Source organism: Danio rerio, chromosome 18 (assembly GCF_052040795.2).
Source record: "Danio rerio strain M-AB ecotype USA chromosome 18, GRCz13ab, whole genome shotgun sequence".
NCBI lineage: Eukaryota > Metazoa > Chordata > Actinopteri > Cypriniformes > Danionidae > Danio > Danio rerio.
In genome coordinates, this window is record NC_141038.1 from 44,697,987 (window position 1) to 44,717,636 (window position 19,650).

Here is a 19,650-nt window from a genome sequence, read left to right on the forward strand (position 1 = left end):
CAGTGTAACGTAGATGAGGTTTTGATCCTAAACATAACAAAAGAGCAGTCAATGAGCCGAGACCCGAGAGTGTATTAAGTTTTTTTTTTTTTATTCAAAGCATTATGTTAAAAAAAACGTGTCAATATAAGATTTGTCACCAAATGTCAGTTTGCTAGCTGAAACACAGCAAGTAATGGCCGAATTAAGACTCAAAATCACCCAGGGTGGATGAAAACATCCCAGACAGCATATAATTGATAATTCCTCTTATGCAGAATATGGAACTTCTGATTGTTAATGATTAATTCTAGGTTAATAAAGTAAATATAAAACAATATTTAGAGTGAAATACAAAAATTTTTTTAAATGGCGTCTTTAAAATATTTGTATTTTTTCACACAAAAAAATGTGTAAATATTCAAAATTCATTTCTGTTTTGATGATAGGCGCCACATTTAAAATGTACAATTTTAATACTATAGAAAATATGATTTATTGCCTGAAAGGATTTTTGTGGAGATTATGTATGGTAACTTGGGCCTCACATGGGGTTTTAAAAGTGTAAACGCTGTCATCTTGTGGTATTAAGAGGACATTACATGCACGTAACGGTTTTTTTTACGTTGTTTGCTCGCCTCGTGGATATTAGATTAAATTAATTTAAGGGTATTTTACAATTTAAATAGATAAACAAATATATTAAAATGGAAGATATGAAAAACAGAGAGGCAGTGCCAGTGGCGCGTTCTAAAGTCTCGCGAGACCGGGACGAAGACCAGGCGAGATCGCAGTCACAGACGAAGGAAGGCGAGAAAAAGAGGAAGATCTTGACAAACTAATAAAAGCCATCAAAATGTCTGGACGGTCCGTGCGAGCGGAGACGCGCAGCCGTGCAAAAGATGACATCAAAAAAGTAATGGCGGCCATTGAGAGGGTTCGGCGGTGGTAAGTTGGCCGTTTTGAAGAGGGAAACTGAAGTTTCTTTTCTTCTACGTTACAAAAATAAACTTCAGAGTGGCGGGGAGGGTGACGTCCTTCGACATAACATGACAGACAAGCAAGGTGACCAATGGGGGTCACTGTTTTTAGCGTGTAGGCGTGGCTTAGACGTGTCAATGGGGATTGTACAATCTGTTGGCGGACTGTAATGGAGTGAAGTCATTTTGTCATTCTGTTCGGAAATGTAACAATGAACCTGTATGATTTGAGTTAGTCTGATCAGCAAATTCATGCAACGTACAGTCAAGAGCATGTGGCGTTTGTTCATATTAGATAAATCATTGTAGAATAAACTACTGTATTAAGCTATTTTGAAATGCAAGATTGAATACACATTTGAAATGCAGTGTTTTTGTATTCAGGATAAAATGACTACAATAAAGGGTATTACTCAAAATAATAAGAACTGATACTTAATATTGGTCCCAAAAATAATTTCTTTTTATTTGCACACAATTTAAAATGTGCCTTGGACATCTTTTGTGAGATTAATCTTAAAATATTTGTCTTTTTAGGGAAAAAAAGTGGGTTACAGTCGGAGACACTTCATTACGGATATTTAAATGGGTTCCGGTAACAGAGACGAAACAGGTTTGTGCATCAAATCACCTTAAGTGACTCTCCAGCTCAAGGTGAAAATTGAATTACTCAAGCATCAAAATAATAAACATGTCATTCAGCTTGTATTGTGAGTGAAATACAGCCGATTCATTTTGAAATGTATATATTTTAATTATTAATGGTATAATTGTTTTTTACCATCATTTAAAGAAAACACCCAATAAAATGCTTCTCAAAAAATGACAAATTTCCCACCATTTACTCACACTTGAGGCTTAGTTCTAAACTTGAATGAATTTCTTGCTGTTTAACACAAAACCAGCAGCTATTGACATCTATAATCCAAATCCAAATACTATGGAGGTCAATGGCTGCTGCTTTCCAACATTTTTCTTCTTTTGTGTCTAACAGCAGAAAGAAACTCAAAGAGATTTGGATTTAATGATGACAGAGTCATCTTTGGGTGAACTATCCCTTTAAAATGTATATTTTAAAATAACAATGTACATGTATTTGTTATTTTAATTTACTTTAAATAATTTTATCAAAAGCTACATGAGTTCTGGTTTGGTCTTGACTTGGTTTTAGACCATCCTGACTACAACCTTATTGAGTTTACACCAAATCTTTGAGCCACATTGTTTAATATTTGTTTCTCTTTCTGATAGATATACAAGCCTAAGGGGGCAGGTCCTGCGGTGAGGGAACTGAAGGGCTTTCCTACAGATGTGGTGCTGGAAAATGCCCGTTCTGTTCTACTGGATTTCCAGGGTAATTCAGGACAGGTTATGTTTATGTCAGAAACAAGCAAGCTTGATATTTTCTCTGTAAACAATTCAAAACATCCTCTATTCAATTTACAGCATCACTACTGGGCTGTTGTTATGCTTTTTTACCTTGACAGTGTTGTTTGCATCACTACTTGAACAGTGACTTTTATTTTAATAGCAGTTTAAACAATGAATACTGTGTCAACTGCTTTACATGGACTAATTGACAAAACATACAAAGTCGGATAACACTATTTCAGTTTTTGGGACATATTCAGAATATCAGGCAGGTAGCAGAATAGTGGTAGAATAAAAGTGCAATATGCTCAAGTACCTAAAGAATAAAGCTTGATGTACTTCTAACTGAAATAGAATATTGCCACGACTAGGCGTCAGTTTGACAGCTTGGGTGAAATATGCTTAAAAGGCATAAAAATAAAGTCCCGCCCCCTACTCAATATTCCATTCCAGTTGGAAATGCATCATCGTACTAAAATAAAAGTCTGCAGCAATGTCCAGTTCATGCCGACTTTAAATATAATTGACTGATAATGTGAAGACTGGCTACAAATATGTTTTTATTCACAGATGACAACAGTAATCAGAGTTTCCTATCAGATGCCTATCAGTCTAATACCAAAGTGGACAGCAGTAGCAACTCCAGTCCACAGCATGTGAGTGAAGCAGTGAGTCCTTCACATCCTCCTTATTACCGGACGGAGGACTCACAGCCACCCACACTGGGACAGGAGAGCATGGAGGCTGAGAGAGGTGAGACATTATAGAGGGAAAAAGGCAACACCCACAATGTGTTTACACTCAAAAATGACAATTTAGTTGTTTAGATGCTTAAAATATCCCGGCAGGCACAGGACATCAACCAGAATATCAAAATCTAATGATGTTACAGCTTGACGTTACCACTATGAGGTCTATCAGATGTTGGATTTTGGTTGCCATACCTGATGAATAAATGTCAGTATTTGACGTCAATATATTAGTTCCAACACAACCTAAACTCAACCAAATATCAAAATCATTTGACATCATTATTATACATTAAAATAATATTGTCCTTAGATGCTGGCTAGACATTGAATTTTGGTCACCTGACATCTCAACCTAAATCTCACCTAATGTTAACATCTTATGATTTCGTGTGCCTGCTGGGAAGCATCTTATTCTTACAAAGGCTTCATTTGTTTGATCAAAAATAATGCATTAATATCTAATGCTGTGAAGTTTTTTTACATGAACATATTTGAAAACTTATTTATTAATGTGATGGCAAATCTGAACATTCAGCAGCCATTACTCCAGTTGTTAATTAATCTAATATCCTTTTTTGCAGTATTGCATTATTTATATATTTAAAATACCAGTTAATTTAATTCCATGTAAATGTGTTAAAATATTGAGATAAGGTTTGTATGATGATATTATTTGCAAAAACTTAACACAATTAAAAATAGTATTGTAAATAAATCGCTAAATCCCTAGTAAAATGTACTTCATAAAAAAAGCATCATTTAATTTTTAATTATATATATATATATATATATATATATATATATATATATATATATATATATATATATATATATATATATATATACATATAATACATATAATACACATATATATATATATATATATATATATATATATATATATATATATATATATATATATATATATATATATATATAATTTTTGTTGGATGAAAATAGAGATTTTTCCAAGTATGTAAGATAATAATGATTGTGCTTCCTTTACTTTTCTTTTCATGATCAAATCCATATTTAGAGGCTTCAACGACCAGCAGTGAGGTGACAGATGAGCCTCCAACACTCATTAAAGAAGACATGCTGTCTCTCTCTACTCAGGTAATGTGAGTTGGGATAAATGTAAGGGTTGATTTAGGTGTGATTTATCTGACAGACACACAGAATTATGTTTTCCTGAATTATGAAAATTAAAATAGATTATAAATATATTCACCTGTGAAGATTAAGTAATTTTAGGATTTGTACATTACATTGTATACAGCGTAAGAAAATTTTAAATTAACAATCGTGAAAAGTGATATTTTGTTTATATGTTAAATTGTTTCAGGATTCGTTTTATAACAAACTATGTTAGGAAAAATATAAAATACTTTATGCAGTATGTGTGTGAAATGGCCCATAAAAATGTTTTCTTAAGAGTGCACTTAGGAGTGCTTCTGGAACCGATCTACCTCAAATACGTAGATATGTCAGTTCCAGAACCACTCCTGTTTTTTTCATCAAATATTGACCAATCAAATGCTATCTGACATGTCCCGCCCCCTTCAAGTCACTTTTCATTTCGTTTCATTTGAAACAATTGATCTCAACCATTCTCACTGACAGAGCTGTGATAAAACAAAACGCTACTGGCTGTTTGTAAAGGGGAGGAACTACTCTATGTCCCTCCATCTCTTTATGTTTCGGTTGAGATAGGGTATATGCCGAGCTAGTGTTTTTCCCATACTGATAAACTTCCGGTGACCTGTTATTGTGAGTTTTTTTTTTCCATTTTATACAGTTCCTTTTACAGCATTGATGTTGTAATGTCATTAAAATACATTCGGTTAAATAAACTTTGGCATTAATTTAGTTGCTCAAGCGTAAAACGATACAAAAAGCCGTTTATTCGCACGCGCCTGTCAGAATCGGCAGGCTAGCTCAGAAGCTCCATTGAATATTCTGGGGTAAAATAAATGCTCCTATTATAAAGATATGGCCGGGGAAATGTTATTTAATGCAGTGCTTCTTGTACAATCTGAGACTTACTATATATCGGATATCACTCAGCTAGTGGAGATCGCTGATTTTTAAAGAAAACAGCCCTTAAACGCGCCGGTTTTTGCATTGGCATACAGTTCGCAGGAAGCACTTAACCCAGATACTGGCAAATTAAAAGTCCTATTAGCATGCTTCGGCATATACACTATTAGATCAAACACTGAATAAAAATGCACATTTTAAGCACTTCGCAGTGCCTTTAACCTTGCTTTCTGGAATACACCCCAGTGTCTTGTTTCATAACAGTATTTTGATTTAAAACCAGAGGTCGCGTTAGACTTTCTCATTGTCCGTCATTTTGACGGATAGGGTTGTAAAATTTCCGTCATAATCTATCATTGATCGTTATTTAATTTGCAGACTTTCTAATTGCTTTTTTCATTCATATTTTAATAATGAACTTGCACGACATGCATACAGGCTAAATTATCCATTTATTTATTTGACGAATGAACAAAAACGCCTATGTGTCTTAACTCATATTTTCCTGTGTCGACCTGAACTGGGTGCTTGCCTGTGCGTAATCAAACGCATTAAGGGAGACTGATGCAGAGGCAGTTGTCATTCAATTCTGTATCTTTGCCTCGGAAAGTCGACTTCTCGTGACCAAAGACTGGAATTAATTGCGCCACTTCACCCAGCGTTTTGTAGTTAGGAAACATTTATGCTAAGGCTGTGATCAGAACTAAGTTTACTGGATTCTCTGAATGTGGGATTTCCTGATCCTGCATGCACTCATTTCACCGGGAAAAAATACTACAGCACGCGCTCCTTCTGCACCCCTCTGCGTTCTGTAGTGCTCACAACGCACTCCAAAACACCTGACCTCCTTGCTGCCGCTGGGTTGGCTCGTAACACCTGTCGGCGACTGAGGATTTTTGTCTGTTTGTTCTTCATCGTCCACAGCATCACTTCCTCTTTTTTCCCTTTATCATTAATATCACATCTATTTGGCCGTTTAAAGAAACTTCTCACACACATTTTTGCAACTGTACGCAGCGATGACAAAGAGGAGACAAAACAAGGATAATCGCCATCAGCTGGACAAGAGTGGGAATTACAGTTAGCTACAAATTACAATAGATCACCCTCAGCATAAAGCCTGGTTTATACTTCTGCGTCAAGTGACCGGCGTAACCGTAGCTGTGCATTTATACTTCTGCGCGCTGTCTCTGTTGGTCTGCATTAACACTTCCAAAACGCTAGTTGGCTGTGAGGTGTTAATGTTCCTCTGTGTCGAGTTTCTTCGCTTCTGTTTTGCTTTTCCTGAACACTTCCGGGATGTTCAAGTGGCTCAAACTTGCTCATTTTGAGGCAGGAACCGGCGGAACTTTAACAACTTTAACTATGAGGTAAACACAAAACAAAACTTTCCATCCGGAGCTCCTTCACGAGACTCCACACTTGTAAACAATCGCTCCATCAGGCTCGCACCATTCACAGGCTCTCGGTCCCGCCTCGTCAGCGCTACCAAGCCGACCGGTCACAGAGCTTGCGCTACGCGTCGTTGTGATGTGTAGTTACATTTTTTGAGAGGTGCACGTCAGCGACGGCCACGTCGAAGGGCTATGCGTCAGCGCCGTAGCATACGCCGGCGTTTGACGCAGAAGTATAAATCAGCCTTAATCCGTCAAAATTATGGATCACCTTCAGATTTTTCCGTTACTGCTGAAAAAAATCCGTCAATGACGGAAAATATTCAGTTAACGCGACCACTGTTTAAAACCAAAATATTTTGCAGAGATTTTTGACAAATCCTTTAAAACTTTGTCAGATTTAAATGAGAATTACAAAATATTATCGTATTTCTATAAAAACGTTACACTTGCTAAATGAATGCTTTTCAAACAACATTATTGATTTTCACAGGAGGAAGAGGAGGCAATCGGAGCTCCACCGCTTAAAAGAGTTTGCACTGAGCATAACTCAACTGTCAGTTAACACAGATATGCTGAACATTGCACATCAAGACTACAGAAGACTTTTTTAAAGCAGAACTGCAAATTTAAGAGACATTTTACAACCAGCCAAATGCCTGATATCCGCTTACAATTTATGATCATTAAACAAGCTTGAAATGTTGTGTTTTGTACAATTTAAAAGACTTTACTTCGGGTATTTCTTATGAAGGTAAAGCAGTTTGTAATAAATACATCATGAAAACTGTTATTCTGAATTGAGAATGAACTTGGTCAGGATAATACACGTGTCTGCATGGAGTGATGATTGGTTTAACAGTATTACAAAATAGTAGAGTTTTAGCTGAATTTGTTTTGTGTTTGTGATAGCTTTGATATTATACAAATGACTTTTATTGCTTTGTTTTACTTAGCTTTTCTGAATAATAGTTCAACGCATGCAGTTTAGGGCAGTTCTAAATGACATCCGCGTCAACAATTTCTTGATTTTTATTTTTATTGTTTGTTGTATTGCATCCAATTACTGAAAATTTTAATAAAAACAAAAAAGGGAATGCATAGCTTTTATACATGTCAGATTTGTATTTTGAATATAAAGACTTCCATTTTACATTGTAAGTATTTTTCAGATTAAAAAAAAAAGTGTATTATCCATGCAGTGTTGTCTGTAAAGTTGGACTTGTTCGCAGAAGATATGAAAATAAAACAACTTTGGTTTAATTTGGCATTACTGTGATTGCATTGTTGGCAATGGTGTTACAAGAATACTCCACAAATTAAAATTAATCACTGAAGTGTACAAAATGTATGACATTTCTATAACAATAGTAGTCATAAGTAGTCACTTGAGTATGTATGAGTATGTAAGTTTTAGCACAAAATACCACACAAATAATGTTTTATAACCCTTTGAAACTGACCCTTTTAGGCTTTGATCCTAATTGTGCCTATTCGGTAACTGTCGCTTTAAATTCAAATGAGATTTTTGCTCTTTTTCAAATGAGGGCGGAGCTACAAATGCCTATGTGTTAGCATAGTGGCATATTCAAAAACAAGAGGCTGGCTATATTCACACTGTTGCTACATAACTGTTTAACCCCCCCTTTTTTTTTTTTGCATAAGTCCCCTTTAAATCTGTTATAAAAGACTACTGCAAATGATTAATGGGTTTCAAATATTTTTGCAGAATATATAATCTTTATTCCATGTAAGCAATTTATTTATTCATGTATTATCACATTTATTATTACATGTACATTTTTATTTTTTAAAATTGTAAAATAATTTGTTTTAATCTATTTTTTTCAATCATAATGTTTTATATTACATATATTTATTATTTTTAACTAATAGATTAAAACGATTATTTTTTTTTTATAAAATTGTATTTATTTATTTCTGTAATACTAATGTTATTTATCTGAATATAATTCATTTTCCTTCGGCTTAGTCCCTTTATTCATCAGGGGTCACCACAGTGTAATGAACCACCAACCTAATATAATGTTTATTTAATATTTTATATTAATTATAAGATCACACATCACATTTCACGTGGCTTTAAAAATAAAAAAATATTGCAATATCTTTATACTCTCTATTATAAGTGCCTTTAATATATTAATGAAGACTGTCTCTTTAATTGGATCAAACGTGTCGTGTGCATGCCCTATTGTCTCCATTTAATTTCTATAATCAATTCACCTTTTGGCTGAACGCTTGGCATTTGGCCATGTAAAGCGTCAGGTTTTACTGATAAACTGTACAAGTCAAACTAAAACCTGTCATTATTAATTTAGTTATTGACAAATCTACCATAAACTGACCTTTAGTAGCCACGCTTCCAAACACTTCTTGTATTTGTGATTGGAGGGGTGTTGCTTTGACAAAAGGTAGAGTAGATGTAATAGACAACTCAGTCCACCAATCAAAATATCGAAGTCTGTGTCGTAGTTTTTTATTAACCAATAGCTGCATTTGGAGGGCGGGGTTTAATCTTGCGACGCTGCTTGCTACCGGGGTAACGGAGTTTTGAGGTTGCACGGAATGTTGCCGGTGTAGCAGGATCTCCCGCCATTTTTCAACCAGCGATAAAACCCTCTTGTTTGTTTATGTAATTAGCACATCCTTCAAAACACCGTTTACGCTGTCTATATTCGCCACGGACGAGGGATTGGTACGTTGCTTTGGCCTGGAGGATCGACCGCAACCCGGACCTGAGTGGCACAAGTGAGCCTGTCACAGCAGCTCTGACGGGCGGCCTTTCGCGCTTCAATACCCGGCATCCGGGAGCTTCCGTTCACTCCATACGCGCTTTCCAGGCGTTTCGCCATGACCCCACCGGCTCCACGAAACAAGCGGATTTAACACAGGGATGTAATTGACCAGTCAAACCGCAGTTTTGTTTCTGTTTTGTTTTGACTTTCACGCGCTTTCTGAAAGTACCGAAAGCACCGCGCGCTAGCCTAGCCCCGATGCTACGCCGCTGAGACGCGCGAATTTCACCGCATATTCATTTGGAGCTGGGATTGAGAGGTGGGTTAGTTTAGTACTACGCTTCGCTGATACATTCAGGACCCCGCGATGGCACCGTTACTAGGCCGGAAGCCCTACCCGTTGGTTAAGCCGCTGTCGGAGCCGCCGGGCCCAGGAGAGGAGGTGTACACCATCGAGCACACTAAAGAGGCCTTCAGGAACAAAGAGTATCCTTTCTTACTGTCTCCACTCATCGTTTGCATGCACAGAACAAACAAGCACGTGCCCGTTAGAGTCTCGGTCCGCGGTTTCCAAGCAAATCGTGGATTCCGGGCGCGTGCGTGCGCAGTGTGTGGATTTAGGCGTTTATTGTTGTTTTCATTTTGCGCGCTGCATCTCATTGTAACGCTAGCCGGCTAAAGGTGACTCTGACGTTTATAACTTGAGGTTGGACTCTTAAAATTGGCGTTAATGTTAGTTTTGTGAGGATTTCTGGGTTAAGTTAGTGTCATTTAAGCGGTTGTTTTGTTGTCGTGTTTGTGTTTTTAGAGAGAGTCAGTGTGTTAGCTTGCTAGCTGCAGGACGCATAGTGTGTGTGACGTCTGCTCATCCATGACTCAATCTTGTGTAAGAGGCGCGCGCGCGCTCTCACTTTAAGTTTAGGGATTTCATTTAAAGCATGGGCTCCTAGATTATTGGTTCTGTACAGTTAGACTGTAGTCGTTAAATGTATGCTTGCTTGTGCTTTAAGTTTTAGCTCAAGCTTCTGCTGGAGAACAATATGTGCGAGTTCATGTGCAGCTGCTGCGCGAGGTCATTTGCGCGCGGGATGCTTTTCGCGCGCGCCACGTGAAGTTTTCACAATTGACAGGATGCGTGAAGCTGAAGTTTAGGGCGTGCGGCTCTTACATTTGTCAGTCACGTGATTCTGTTAAATTCCTTCATTTGTTTTTAGCTATTTGGTGTTTTTGTAAATAAGCCTTGTTATTCCATTGAGAAGCATTAGTTGTTATTGTGAGAGTGCGCTATGTTAACTCGAGCATCTCTTATCTGACATTGATGTAGGATTCTTGACCTCTCACACCTGTCTCTGTAAAACAGTATTAAAAAAAGAAAGTGACCCCAGGCCGCATGTGTTATACAATCAGAACGCTAGCCAATAAGAAGCGCGATCGGTATGTCAATCACTCTCCTCTGTTTCGTTTGATAGCATCTAGTTGGCCGACGTGTGCGGAGGGCGGGGCTTTGATCAAAGGATGAAGCGATTTGAGATTGGAGGAGCTGCAGTGCAAGGTTTACTAATGGGGAAACTACCAGACTCATTGCATTGGTACAGATTTTATCGCTTGCTTCCAGTAGGGCCATTTTAAGTAGGGTAATTGTCAAACTAGAAGTTGTCCCAACGTTCACAATTTAAGTCTGTTATTTAGGTCTGTATCCAGCGTCATAAGAATTGTCATGTTATATTTTATTAGATGCAGTGGTAGAATATAGTAAGGAAGTAAACAAATGGTTTTTAACAAAGGATCATTACTATACTATTTACTATAATTTTATATATATATATATATATATATATATATATATATATATATATATATATATATATATATATATATATATATATATATACACATGTTTGAAATATACAGTTGAAGTCAGAATTATTAGCCCCCTTGTTTATTTTTTCCCCATTTTCTGTTTAATGGAGAGATTTCTTCTACACATTTTTAAACAATAGTTTTTATAACTAATTTGTAATCACTGCTTTATTTTATCTTTGTCATGATCACAGTAAATAATACTTCTAGATATTTTTCAAGACACTTCTATACAGCTTAAAGTGACATTTAAAGACTTAACTAGGTTAATTAGGTTAACTAGGCAGGCTAGGGTAATTAGGCAAGGTATAGTGATGGTTTGTTCTGTAGACTATCGAAGAAAATACAGCTTAAAGGGACTAATAATTTTGACCTTAAATTTTTTTAATCATATAAAAGTGCTTTTATTCCAGCCAAAATAAAACACATAAGACTTTCTCCAGATGAAAAAAAATATCAGACATGCTGTGAAAATGTTCTTGCTCTAAACATAATTTGGAAAATATAAAAAAAAAAATTTTCAAAGGAGGGCTAATAATTCTGATTTCAACTGTACATGTGGTGGTAGCTGGATTGAAATATACTTTTTATCCGCACATCACATAAATAGTTAACTATATGCGACAAACAAACCAATTTGATTGTTAACAATATTTTAATGTATTAAGAAACTGTTATACACTGTTTCTTTTGAAAAACTTTATTTCTAGTGTCTCTTATGCTATTCAGGAGCCATGTGCACTCACTGACAGGTAAATCTGCTTTTCTCTAATGTCAGCTGTCATTCAAGTTTAAGTTTGTACAGTATTTTTAACTTTTTAGATGTATAAAATATGCAGTATATTAACATCAAACTAATAAAATATACAGCAATTGAGAAAAAAATAAAGGGATGAAAACAGAAAATGTCTCTAAAAATTATAATAATTACAATAATAAAACGTGTAGATTTTAATGAGGTAAATGAGTTGTTTAGCCGTTTGTAATGGTGTACAAATGTTTTGCTGTGCAGCCAATTTAGATCTAATTTCGTCCTTTCCAACTGTTTAGTAAAGTTTTTAGTAAAGTCGTTTATATTAAAAAATGGGTCCCACTTTATATTAAGTGGCCTTAACTAATATGAACTTACATAGGAATTCATATTTTGTTACTTGTGTAAGTACATGTATTTACTGTGTACTCATGCTTGATTAAATACATGTATGTAATTACATCTGTAATTAACTTTTGTAATTACATTTGTAATTACACTGTTGACCATCCCTTACACCTTAACCCACCCTTAAACCTACCCATACCACCAAACCTGTCCATAACTCAACCTCTGTCCCAACTCAAAAGCACCACAAGTGTTCTCAAATACATTATAAACACAGTAAGTACATTGTATTTCTTTTTTGATGCAAGTACATAGTAGTTAAGGACACTTAATATAAAGTTGGACCAAAAAATGAATTTAAATTTAATCATTAAATATGTTTCTCTCATGGCTGTGCGCATACATTTGACGACAGCTTTAGAAAGCGAAAGCAATAACAAATCCTGGAGATTTTAGGAGATTTAAAACTTTAGCGCATTAAAAAGGCATATTTCTTTGGGTCTCTGCAGAGTACATGAATCTATGGGAGTGTTGCAGGTGTCCTGCACAAAGCTACAAAACGGATAAACGAGAAGATTTTCCACTACTTAATTGATTGCGGGTGTTTGGTTATATTGGGCAGATACAAAAAAGTGTCAAAGAATAGTGATAGTAAAAAATAAAAATTCATTTAGATAGATTGGGGTGATTTTTCTAAGGGTGCGAATCATGTATGCAAATTATTTTCATTTATTGTTCATTATAAATATTTAAAATAAAATATTCTAAAAAATATATAAATATGTAATAATAAAAAAATGATCGCAAGCAAAATAGTTACAAAAGAGCTAAGAAAAAAGTCAAATAAAGAGTGCTTTATGGTTTTCGGAAGAGTTAAACATTATTCAGGCATAGAAATTGAATAACTAAATGTAAAACAAAACCGTATCTTTATTGTATTAATTATTCAGTAATATTATTCTTCATTAGAGCTACAAATGTTGTACGTTATTGTGCCGAATGCTTTACACTTTCCTGAAATGCCTTTAAAACACATGTGAATGGTAAAGTTTCACTCTGTTATCGTTTTACTTTGCTATGACGCCACAAATCTCATGATTGCTCAGTTGTTGATCAACTATAATCCCAACTGAACATTGCGTATCCTACAGTGTGACTAAAGTGGATGCACACATTGTGATTTCAATGCTGAAATGATATATTGTGCAGCCCTAATATGTATTTTATAATATATAAAAGCAATATTCCGTGCCTATTTCTTTATAAATGAGGGCTAAAATTAAGAGAATTCTTGTTAATTAAGAAAATTGTTGTTATTAACTAACACATTAAGGAAACTGATTGTCTTGATTGATATGAATATAATGCTACATGCTATTTTTGTTACTCCTTTCGGTGACTTGCTTCACCTTTTCATAACACATGACCAATGCAAAATAAACCCTAACTGTTGATTTTCCTCTAAAATGGTTTCACTCTCTAATAAATGCTTTACTGAAGCTCTTCTGTATTTGTCAGCCGTTCTTTATGATGTGTTTATGTGTGATCTGCTGGCCATTTAATTATTAAGCGGCTTTGCTTCATGCGTGCGTTTAATTATGAATGAGTCTGTCTTGTAGAGAACACTCATGACGCCACTTGATCAACTCTACTTTGAAACTGTTTGCTGCTTAGAAGTTTCAGAAGAGCTGGATGTGATGTAGTTTTGGCAGTTTCTCCTTAATACTTTTGCTCAGAGAGTATGAAGCTCGGCTGCGCAGGTATGGAGAGCGGATCTGGACATGTAAAAGCACCGGCAGCAGTCAGCTCACGCATAAGGAGGCTTGGGAAGAAGAGCAGGAGGTCACAGAGCTGTAAGTACTGAAAACAAGCAAATGTAGCATCATTTAGTCACCAGTCCTTATCCATTCCGTTCATCTCAAAGTCTCTTTCGCACTGTGGATTCATCTGTTTTTAGAGATATACTGAGCCTTACTCTCAAAGTGTTGTCAGCGTCAATGCTTACCTTGTATTTCTGTATATCTGAACAACAGAAATGCTGATTTGGCAGCTTTTTTAGGCAGTTGCCATATCTTAAAAAATAACTTGAGTCAGAGTTCATAGCAGGGTTATAATTTTTGTTTCTGGAGTAGGGCTGCACTATATTGGAAAAATCTGATATTGCGATGTTTTATTTTTCTGCTATTAAATATTGTAATATGAATACAGTTTTAGAAGATAGTTGAATAGCACTATTTCATGAGAAATTGTAGAGAAATTGAAAAATCACAATTCAAGAAAAAAAATATTTTCTTACTTTCTTCAAAATAATTCTTAGACCAAGGAAAAGATTTTTAGTTTTTTTGTTTACCGTCAGAAGAAATAGTTGAAAATTAAGAGGTTTGTTTTTTTGCTTGTTTTAGAATTTTTTTTTTTCCATTGCTGTAATTGAAATAATCTTATTTTTACTTTGAAATGTAGATATTTGGACTAAAAACAAGACAAAATTCTTAGCAAGATAATTTTTATTTTTGCATGAATCGTATACATTTTATATAAATACAGTGATTAAATACAGTTCGGTCAAATATAATTCAGACTAGATTTTGGATATCTTAGCGATGTGACTAATGTGAATGCACACGTTGCGATATCGGTGCTGAAACGTTATATTGTGCAGCTCTAATCTGGAGAGGGATTTTTTAAATGTGAACCCTTCAAATATGGTACATGATATATTTTTATCAAAAGTAAATCTAAAAAACAAAACAAAAAGTAAACTTGATGTATTGTGGAATGTAGTCTTTTTATGTAATTTTTTTAATGTAATGTTTTTATGTATTAGTATAATGTATTTGTTGTCTGTATATTGTTGATAGTTTTATAATAGAAAGGTGTTTTTTATACAATGTTTGTAAATTTGATCTGTTTTTGCGATTTAAGATCGTTTTCTGTAATCTATATTTTTTATCACGTGAGAGTTTACCTTGCATAAATATTTTTACTGTCCTTGTAACCATGTGAATTATTTCATTGCTATAATGCAAAACAATTTGGGGAAGTGCATCTAATTGCTATTTTTATATTTTGTAAATATAATTTAGCTATTATTTAACTAAGTTACAAAAATCTATAAAGAATTTCAAATATTGAACTTTACTGATGAAAAGGGTCATTTATGCAGTCATTATTCAGGCATTTTTTGTGATTTAACCACCTTCTCAATGCTGACATGTATTGTAATTTAACATTTTGCTATTGCCATTAGAGACTTTTGTTAGGTTGTTATTTACTGTTTACTTTAAGGCGAATGAAGTCCAATTCAAAATGTTACTTATTTAAATTTTTAGTTTGCAGTAGTTTTGATTATTATTATCAATTGTTTCCAGTAGTTTTTGATATTATTAATATTATTATTATTATTTTAATTATTACTGGTTTCCATTTTATCATTATTGTATTATAATATTACTATGTGTTTACAGTAGTTTCTAATATATTATTATTAATATTATTGTTTCCCTTTTAATATTATTATTACTACTAATATTTATCTACAGTAGTTTTTGATATTTGTTTCCTTTTTTATTTGTTTCCCTTTATTTTGTTTCTAGTAGTTTTTAATATTATTATTATTATTATTATTATTATTATTATTATTTGTTTCCCTTTTATTATTATTATTATTGTTTACAGTAGTTTTTAATATTATTGTTTCCATTTTATTTCTATTGTCATTATAAATATTTGTTTACAGTAGTTTTTGATATTTGTTTCCTTTTTATTGTGTATTTAAAATTATTATTATTTGTTTCCCATTGTTATTATTTTGTTTCCTGTAGTTTTTTATATTATTATTATTATTATTATTATTTACTATTTTTGTTTTTTTTTCATTATTTTTATAATAATTATTTTTTTCCCTATTGTTATTATTTTGTTTCTTGTAGTTTTTGATATTATTATTATTAACTATTTTTGTTTTTCATTTTTATAATAATAATTATTATAATTTGTTTCCCATTGTTATTATTATTTTGTTTTCATGTAGTTTTTGATAATAATATTATTATTATTATTGTTATTATTATTACTATTTTTATTTGTTTCCCTTTTATTATTAATATTATTATTTTATTTCCAGTAGTTTTTAATATTCTTCTTATTATTTGTTTCCCTTTTATTATTATAATTATTTGTATTTTTTTGCTATTATTATTGCTTGTATTACCTTGGGTATTTCTGTTCCATAAAATCAACTCAATATATTACAGTGATCATAATAGTGTCTAATTTATTCTGAAGTACAACACTGGTTCACGGTCATGAAATACCTGCCATTATTAAAACTAATTTGCATGCCATAATATTTTGCGGAAATTGTCATGTGAGAATTGGTTACAAAAAAAAAAACAAGCAGTTTGAACTGATTCATAGAATTGTATCATGCCCACTTCTAACACGTTTGTTTGTATGAGCGACTCGTCTGCTGTGACCTGCAGTGAAGGTCAAGGAGACGCTTTGTGACCTCTCAACTGATGTGCAAACGGCTTTCCATGTGGGTGTGAGGGACAGAGAAAACAGTTGAGCTTGTAAGCTGCTTATGTAACCAGGCACATGTACACTCGGAGATGTGTTTGCAGTACAGGCCATATAGAGGGTCACAGTGTTTTTGAAGCTATTTTTACAGTTCATTCTTCACCCCTGTTTCTCATCTCCCTCTGCTGGGCATGAAGAGAATCAAATTGTTTTGTTTTTAGTAGAGCTGTGGTCCGTTCTTCATACCTCGCTTAAATTATCTAAAATGATTTGGCAGATCCTGAATATTTTAATCTTGATAACTGATCTCTGATTAATTTGGTTCTTTAAACAATTTTGCATATCAGATTAAAATGTCTGGATGAACTTATCTGAGATCACTGTGTGTTGTGAAGGACAGATCTATCAATCCTCAATCATGATCAGCGATGTAACGACTGGCTGACGGCACAGCAGCGTAATGACATCATCTGATTAATATTCAATAATCCATGTGAACAAAATTACATAACGTTCATATTATTTAATTTCCCCCGCCTAGAGCCAATGCATGACTGCCATCTTCTGCATGTGACAGTCTTACTAGCCAATTGAGTGAGCCCACTTCCTTCTGCCCAATCAGAATTATACTGCTGATCTATGCGGAACGCCCACAACAAAAACAAGAAAACAAAACAAACAGGAAAGTGTGGACAAGTGGGGAGATGGTGTTGAATTATTATTAAAGCAAAGCAGCATTGGTTATATGGAAATATTTTAGTTTCGAAGTCACAGACACCGAACAAAAACAGGACATTTTTAAGACCTGTCGCAGAATTGTTGCGATTATTGAGCTAAAGTTTGACAACAAAATTAAATTGTGTATCAAATCACAATATCTGTCAAAAAAATGCAATTAGATATTTTCCCCAAATCGCACAGCCCTACTACAACAATTTATTTACTTTTATTTTTGGAGCAGATTTCCTTTTATTATAGTAGGCCTGTTATCAGTTTCTTAATAAATGGCTGTTTAAGTTATTTTGCATCAAAAAAGCATTTTGATATTGGTAAAGGTCAAAATTATTCCTTCAAAAAAAACACGATAATATTGGTCATGGTTATTATCATACACAAATTGTACTAACGTACCGTAAAATAGTACGCGTCTGTATCTAAAAAGTTCAGAAAGGTTCTTATTGAACCTCTTGGTGAGCTAATTGAGTAATCTTCAAACGAAGAACGGACCTCCGAATAACAGAAATGAACACCAATATTATGAACATAAGTTGTCGGCATATTGATAAATGTGACAGCAGAAACTTTGAAGTCAATAGCAGATGAACCTTTTATTTTTACTTATAGGAATTTTTTAGTTTTTAGATATTTGTGGCTAGGTATTTGTGGTTTTTAGTCCTTTTTTTATTTGACAGGGACAACTCTTCAAAATTAACAGTAAAAAAACTGAACAAATAAAGAAAAAAAAACTTTTATGTGTTCAAGTAGATTTTTCTTTTGCTTATTTAAAATAATTAAAATGAGTATTTCTGATCAATTAATAGGGTTAATGTTAGTAGCTGAAAAGCTAAAATGTATATATTAAGATTTAACAGTTACTGTAATTTTGTCAATTAAATTTTATTTGTAGATAGATAAATAGATAATTTTCATGTAAAAAAAAAAATATATATATTTTTTAATTTTTTTTCATTCGAATAATATTGTATTCCTGTTTAAAATTAAATACAAAATAAGAATTATTTGATTATAGACCCTTTTCACATTTCCAGGTTTTTCAGTAGTGGAAGACAACATAGTTGGGTAAACTTAGAGTGCAGAGAATAGGAGAGTACAACAAATACTTTTTTTTTTTTTTACAACCCTATTTGCTGAAATAATAAAAGAAAAACTCCACAATGGTGTTATCAAGACTTTCTGAAAAAGAAAAAAAAAATAGTGTGAGACTGATAACCACAGCCAGAGAAAGAGAATAACGTAAAATTTACTCTTAGCCCCATAAATGCTGCATAAAACACCTCGCATAAGTGGTAATTTTGTAATTTGATACAAAGATGATATAATACATTCATAAATGCATGTTTTTTAAAAAACTAAATATTAAAAACTTTAAAGGATTTAAGTATATGATGACCGTTAAACACGTTTGTAAACATTGACATTTAAAAACATTCTGCAGTGTCTTAAAGTATTCAAAGTTGATAAATCAATTTAGAAAAATACAAGGCCCTATGCATAAAAAATTGGCAGATGTTATTGTACAAGGTATTTAATTTAATATCATGTTTTGATTATAGTTTGTGAACTAGATAAAATCCTGATAAATTTGGCATCACGTTGCTATGTTTACTGTGTTACCCAAGACAACACCGTTATTTCAACAGTTCTGTTGGCACCTCCTGCTGGATTAGCATTTTTATTCAGTATATCAATGATTGAGTTTAGGATTTGTTTCCTATAATTAGTATTTATTTAGTAAATATATTGTAGGTTAATGTCGCCAATGTTCCTGCTTGAAACCTAAAGTGCGTATGCGGTCTTAATGTAGGTATTATGCGGTCTTAAAAGGTATTAATTTTCGCGTCTAATCGCTTCAAATACCCTGGTAAATGTTTAGGTTATTTGTAAAGATAAAGGATTACTGTTTATAGCATGTTCCACAGTAATATAGTACACAATTCTAAGTTCCCTAACAGTTGTTTTTCGAGAGGTTAGAGTTTCTGGCTATACATGAAGTAATGACAATTTCTCAATTAAAAAGGTCAAATGCATATGAAATGGCTCCTAAGAGTTTGTTCGTGTCTCCAGAAACAGACAAAAACATCATGATTGCCTGCAATTCCATCCATGTTTTCTTCATCTTGAAAATCATTTGTGTTCATAACAGAAGAAACAGATGTG

At 33.6% G+C, this 19,650-nt stretch overlaps 3 protein-coding genes across 9 annotated transcripts in view; 2 read left to right on the plus strand and 1 right to left on the minus strand.

The window, feature by feature from the left end:
* Positions 1-7,779, plus strand: part of bcl7bb (BAF chromatin remodeling complex subunit BCL7B b) — a 266,172-nt gene extending 258,393 nt beyond the window's left edge. The window contains exons 1-6 of one of the 3 annotated variants that reach the window (XR_015514514.1): positions 760-927; positions 1,497-1,572; positions 2,211-2,313; positions 2,901-3,083; positions 4,119-5,496; positions 5,903-7,779. Coding sequence is in view for 2 of the 3 variants with exons in the window: in NM_001006018.1 (NP_001006018.1) it covers positions 836-927; positions 1,497-1,572; positions 2,211-2,313; positions 2,901-3,083; positions 4,119-4,198; positions 7,010-7,081 (606 nt within the window). In the remaining variant the exon portion in view is untranslated. 3 annotated transcript variants of the gene reach the window in all.
* Positions 1-19,650, minus strand: part of grk7b (G protein-coupled receptor kinase 7b) — an 845,646-nt gene that overhangs the window by 640,906 nt on the left and 185,090 nt on the right. The window lies entirely within an intron of this gene.
* The window catches only part of baz1b (bromodomain adjacent to zinc finger domain, 1B), a 30,894-nt gene continuing 20,308 nt past the window's right edge, over positions 9,065-19,650 (plus strand). For 4 of the 5 annotated variants that reach the window (XM_087292607.1, XM_087292609.1, XM_087292610.1 and 1 more), the window contains exons 1-2: positions 9,088-9,761; positions 13,971-14,087. In XM_087292607.1, the coding sequence (XP_087148733.1) occupies positions 9,643-9,761; positions 13,971-14,087 (236 nt within the window). In that variant the 5' untranslated portion in view covers positions 9,088-9,642. 5 annotated transcript variants of the gene reach the window in all.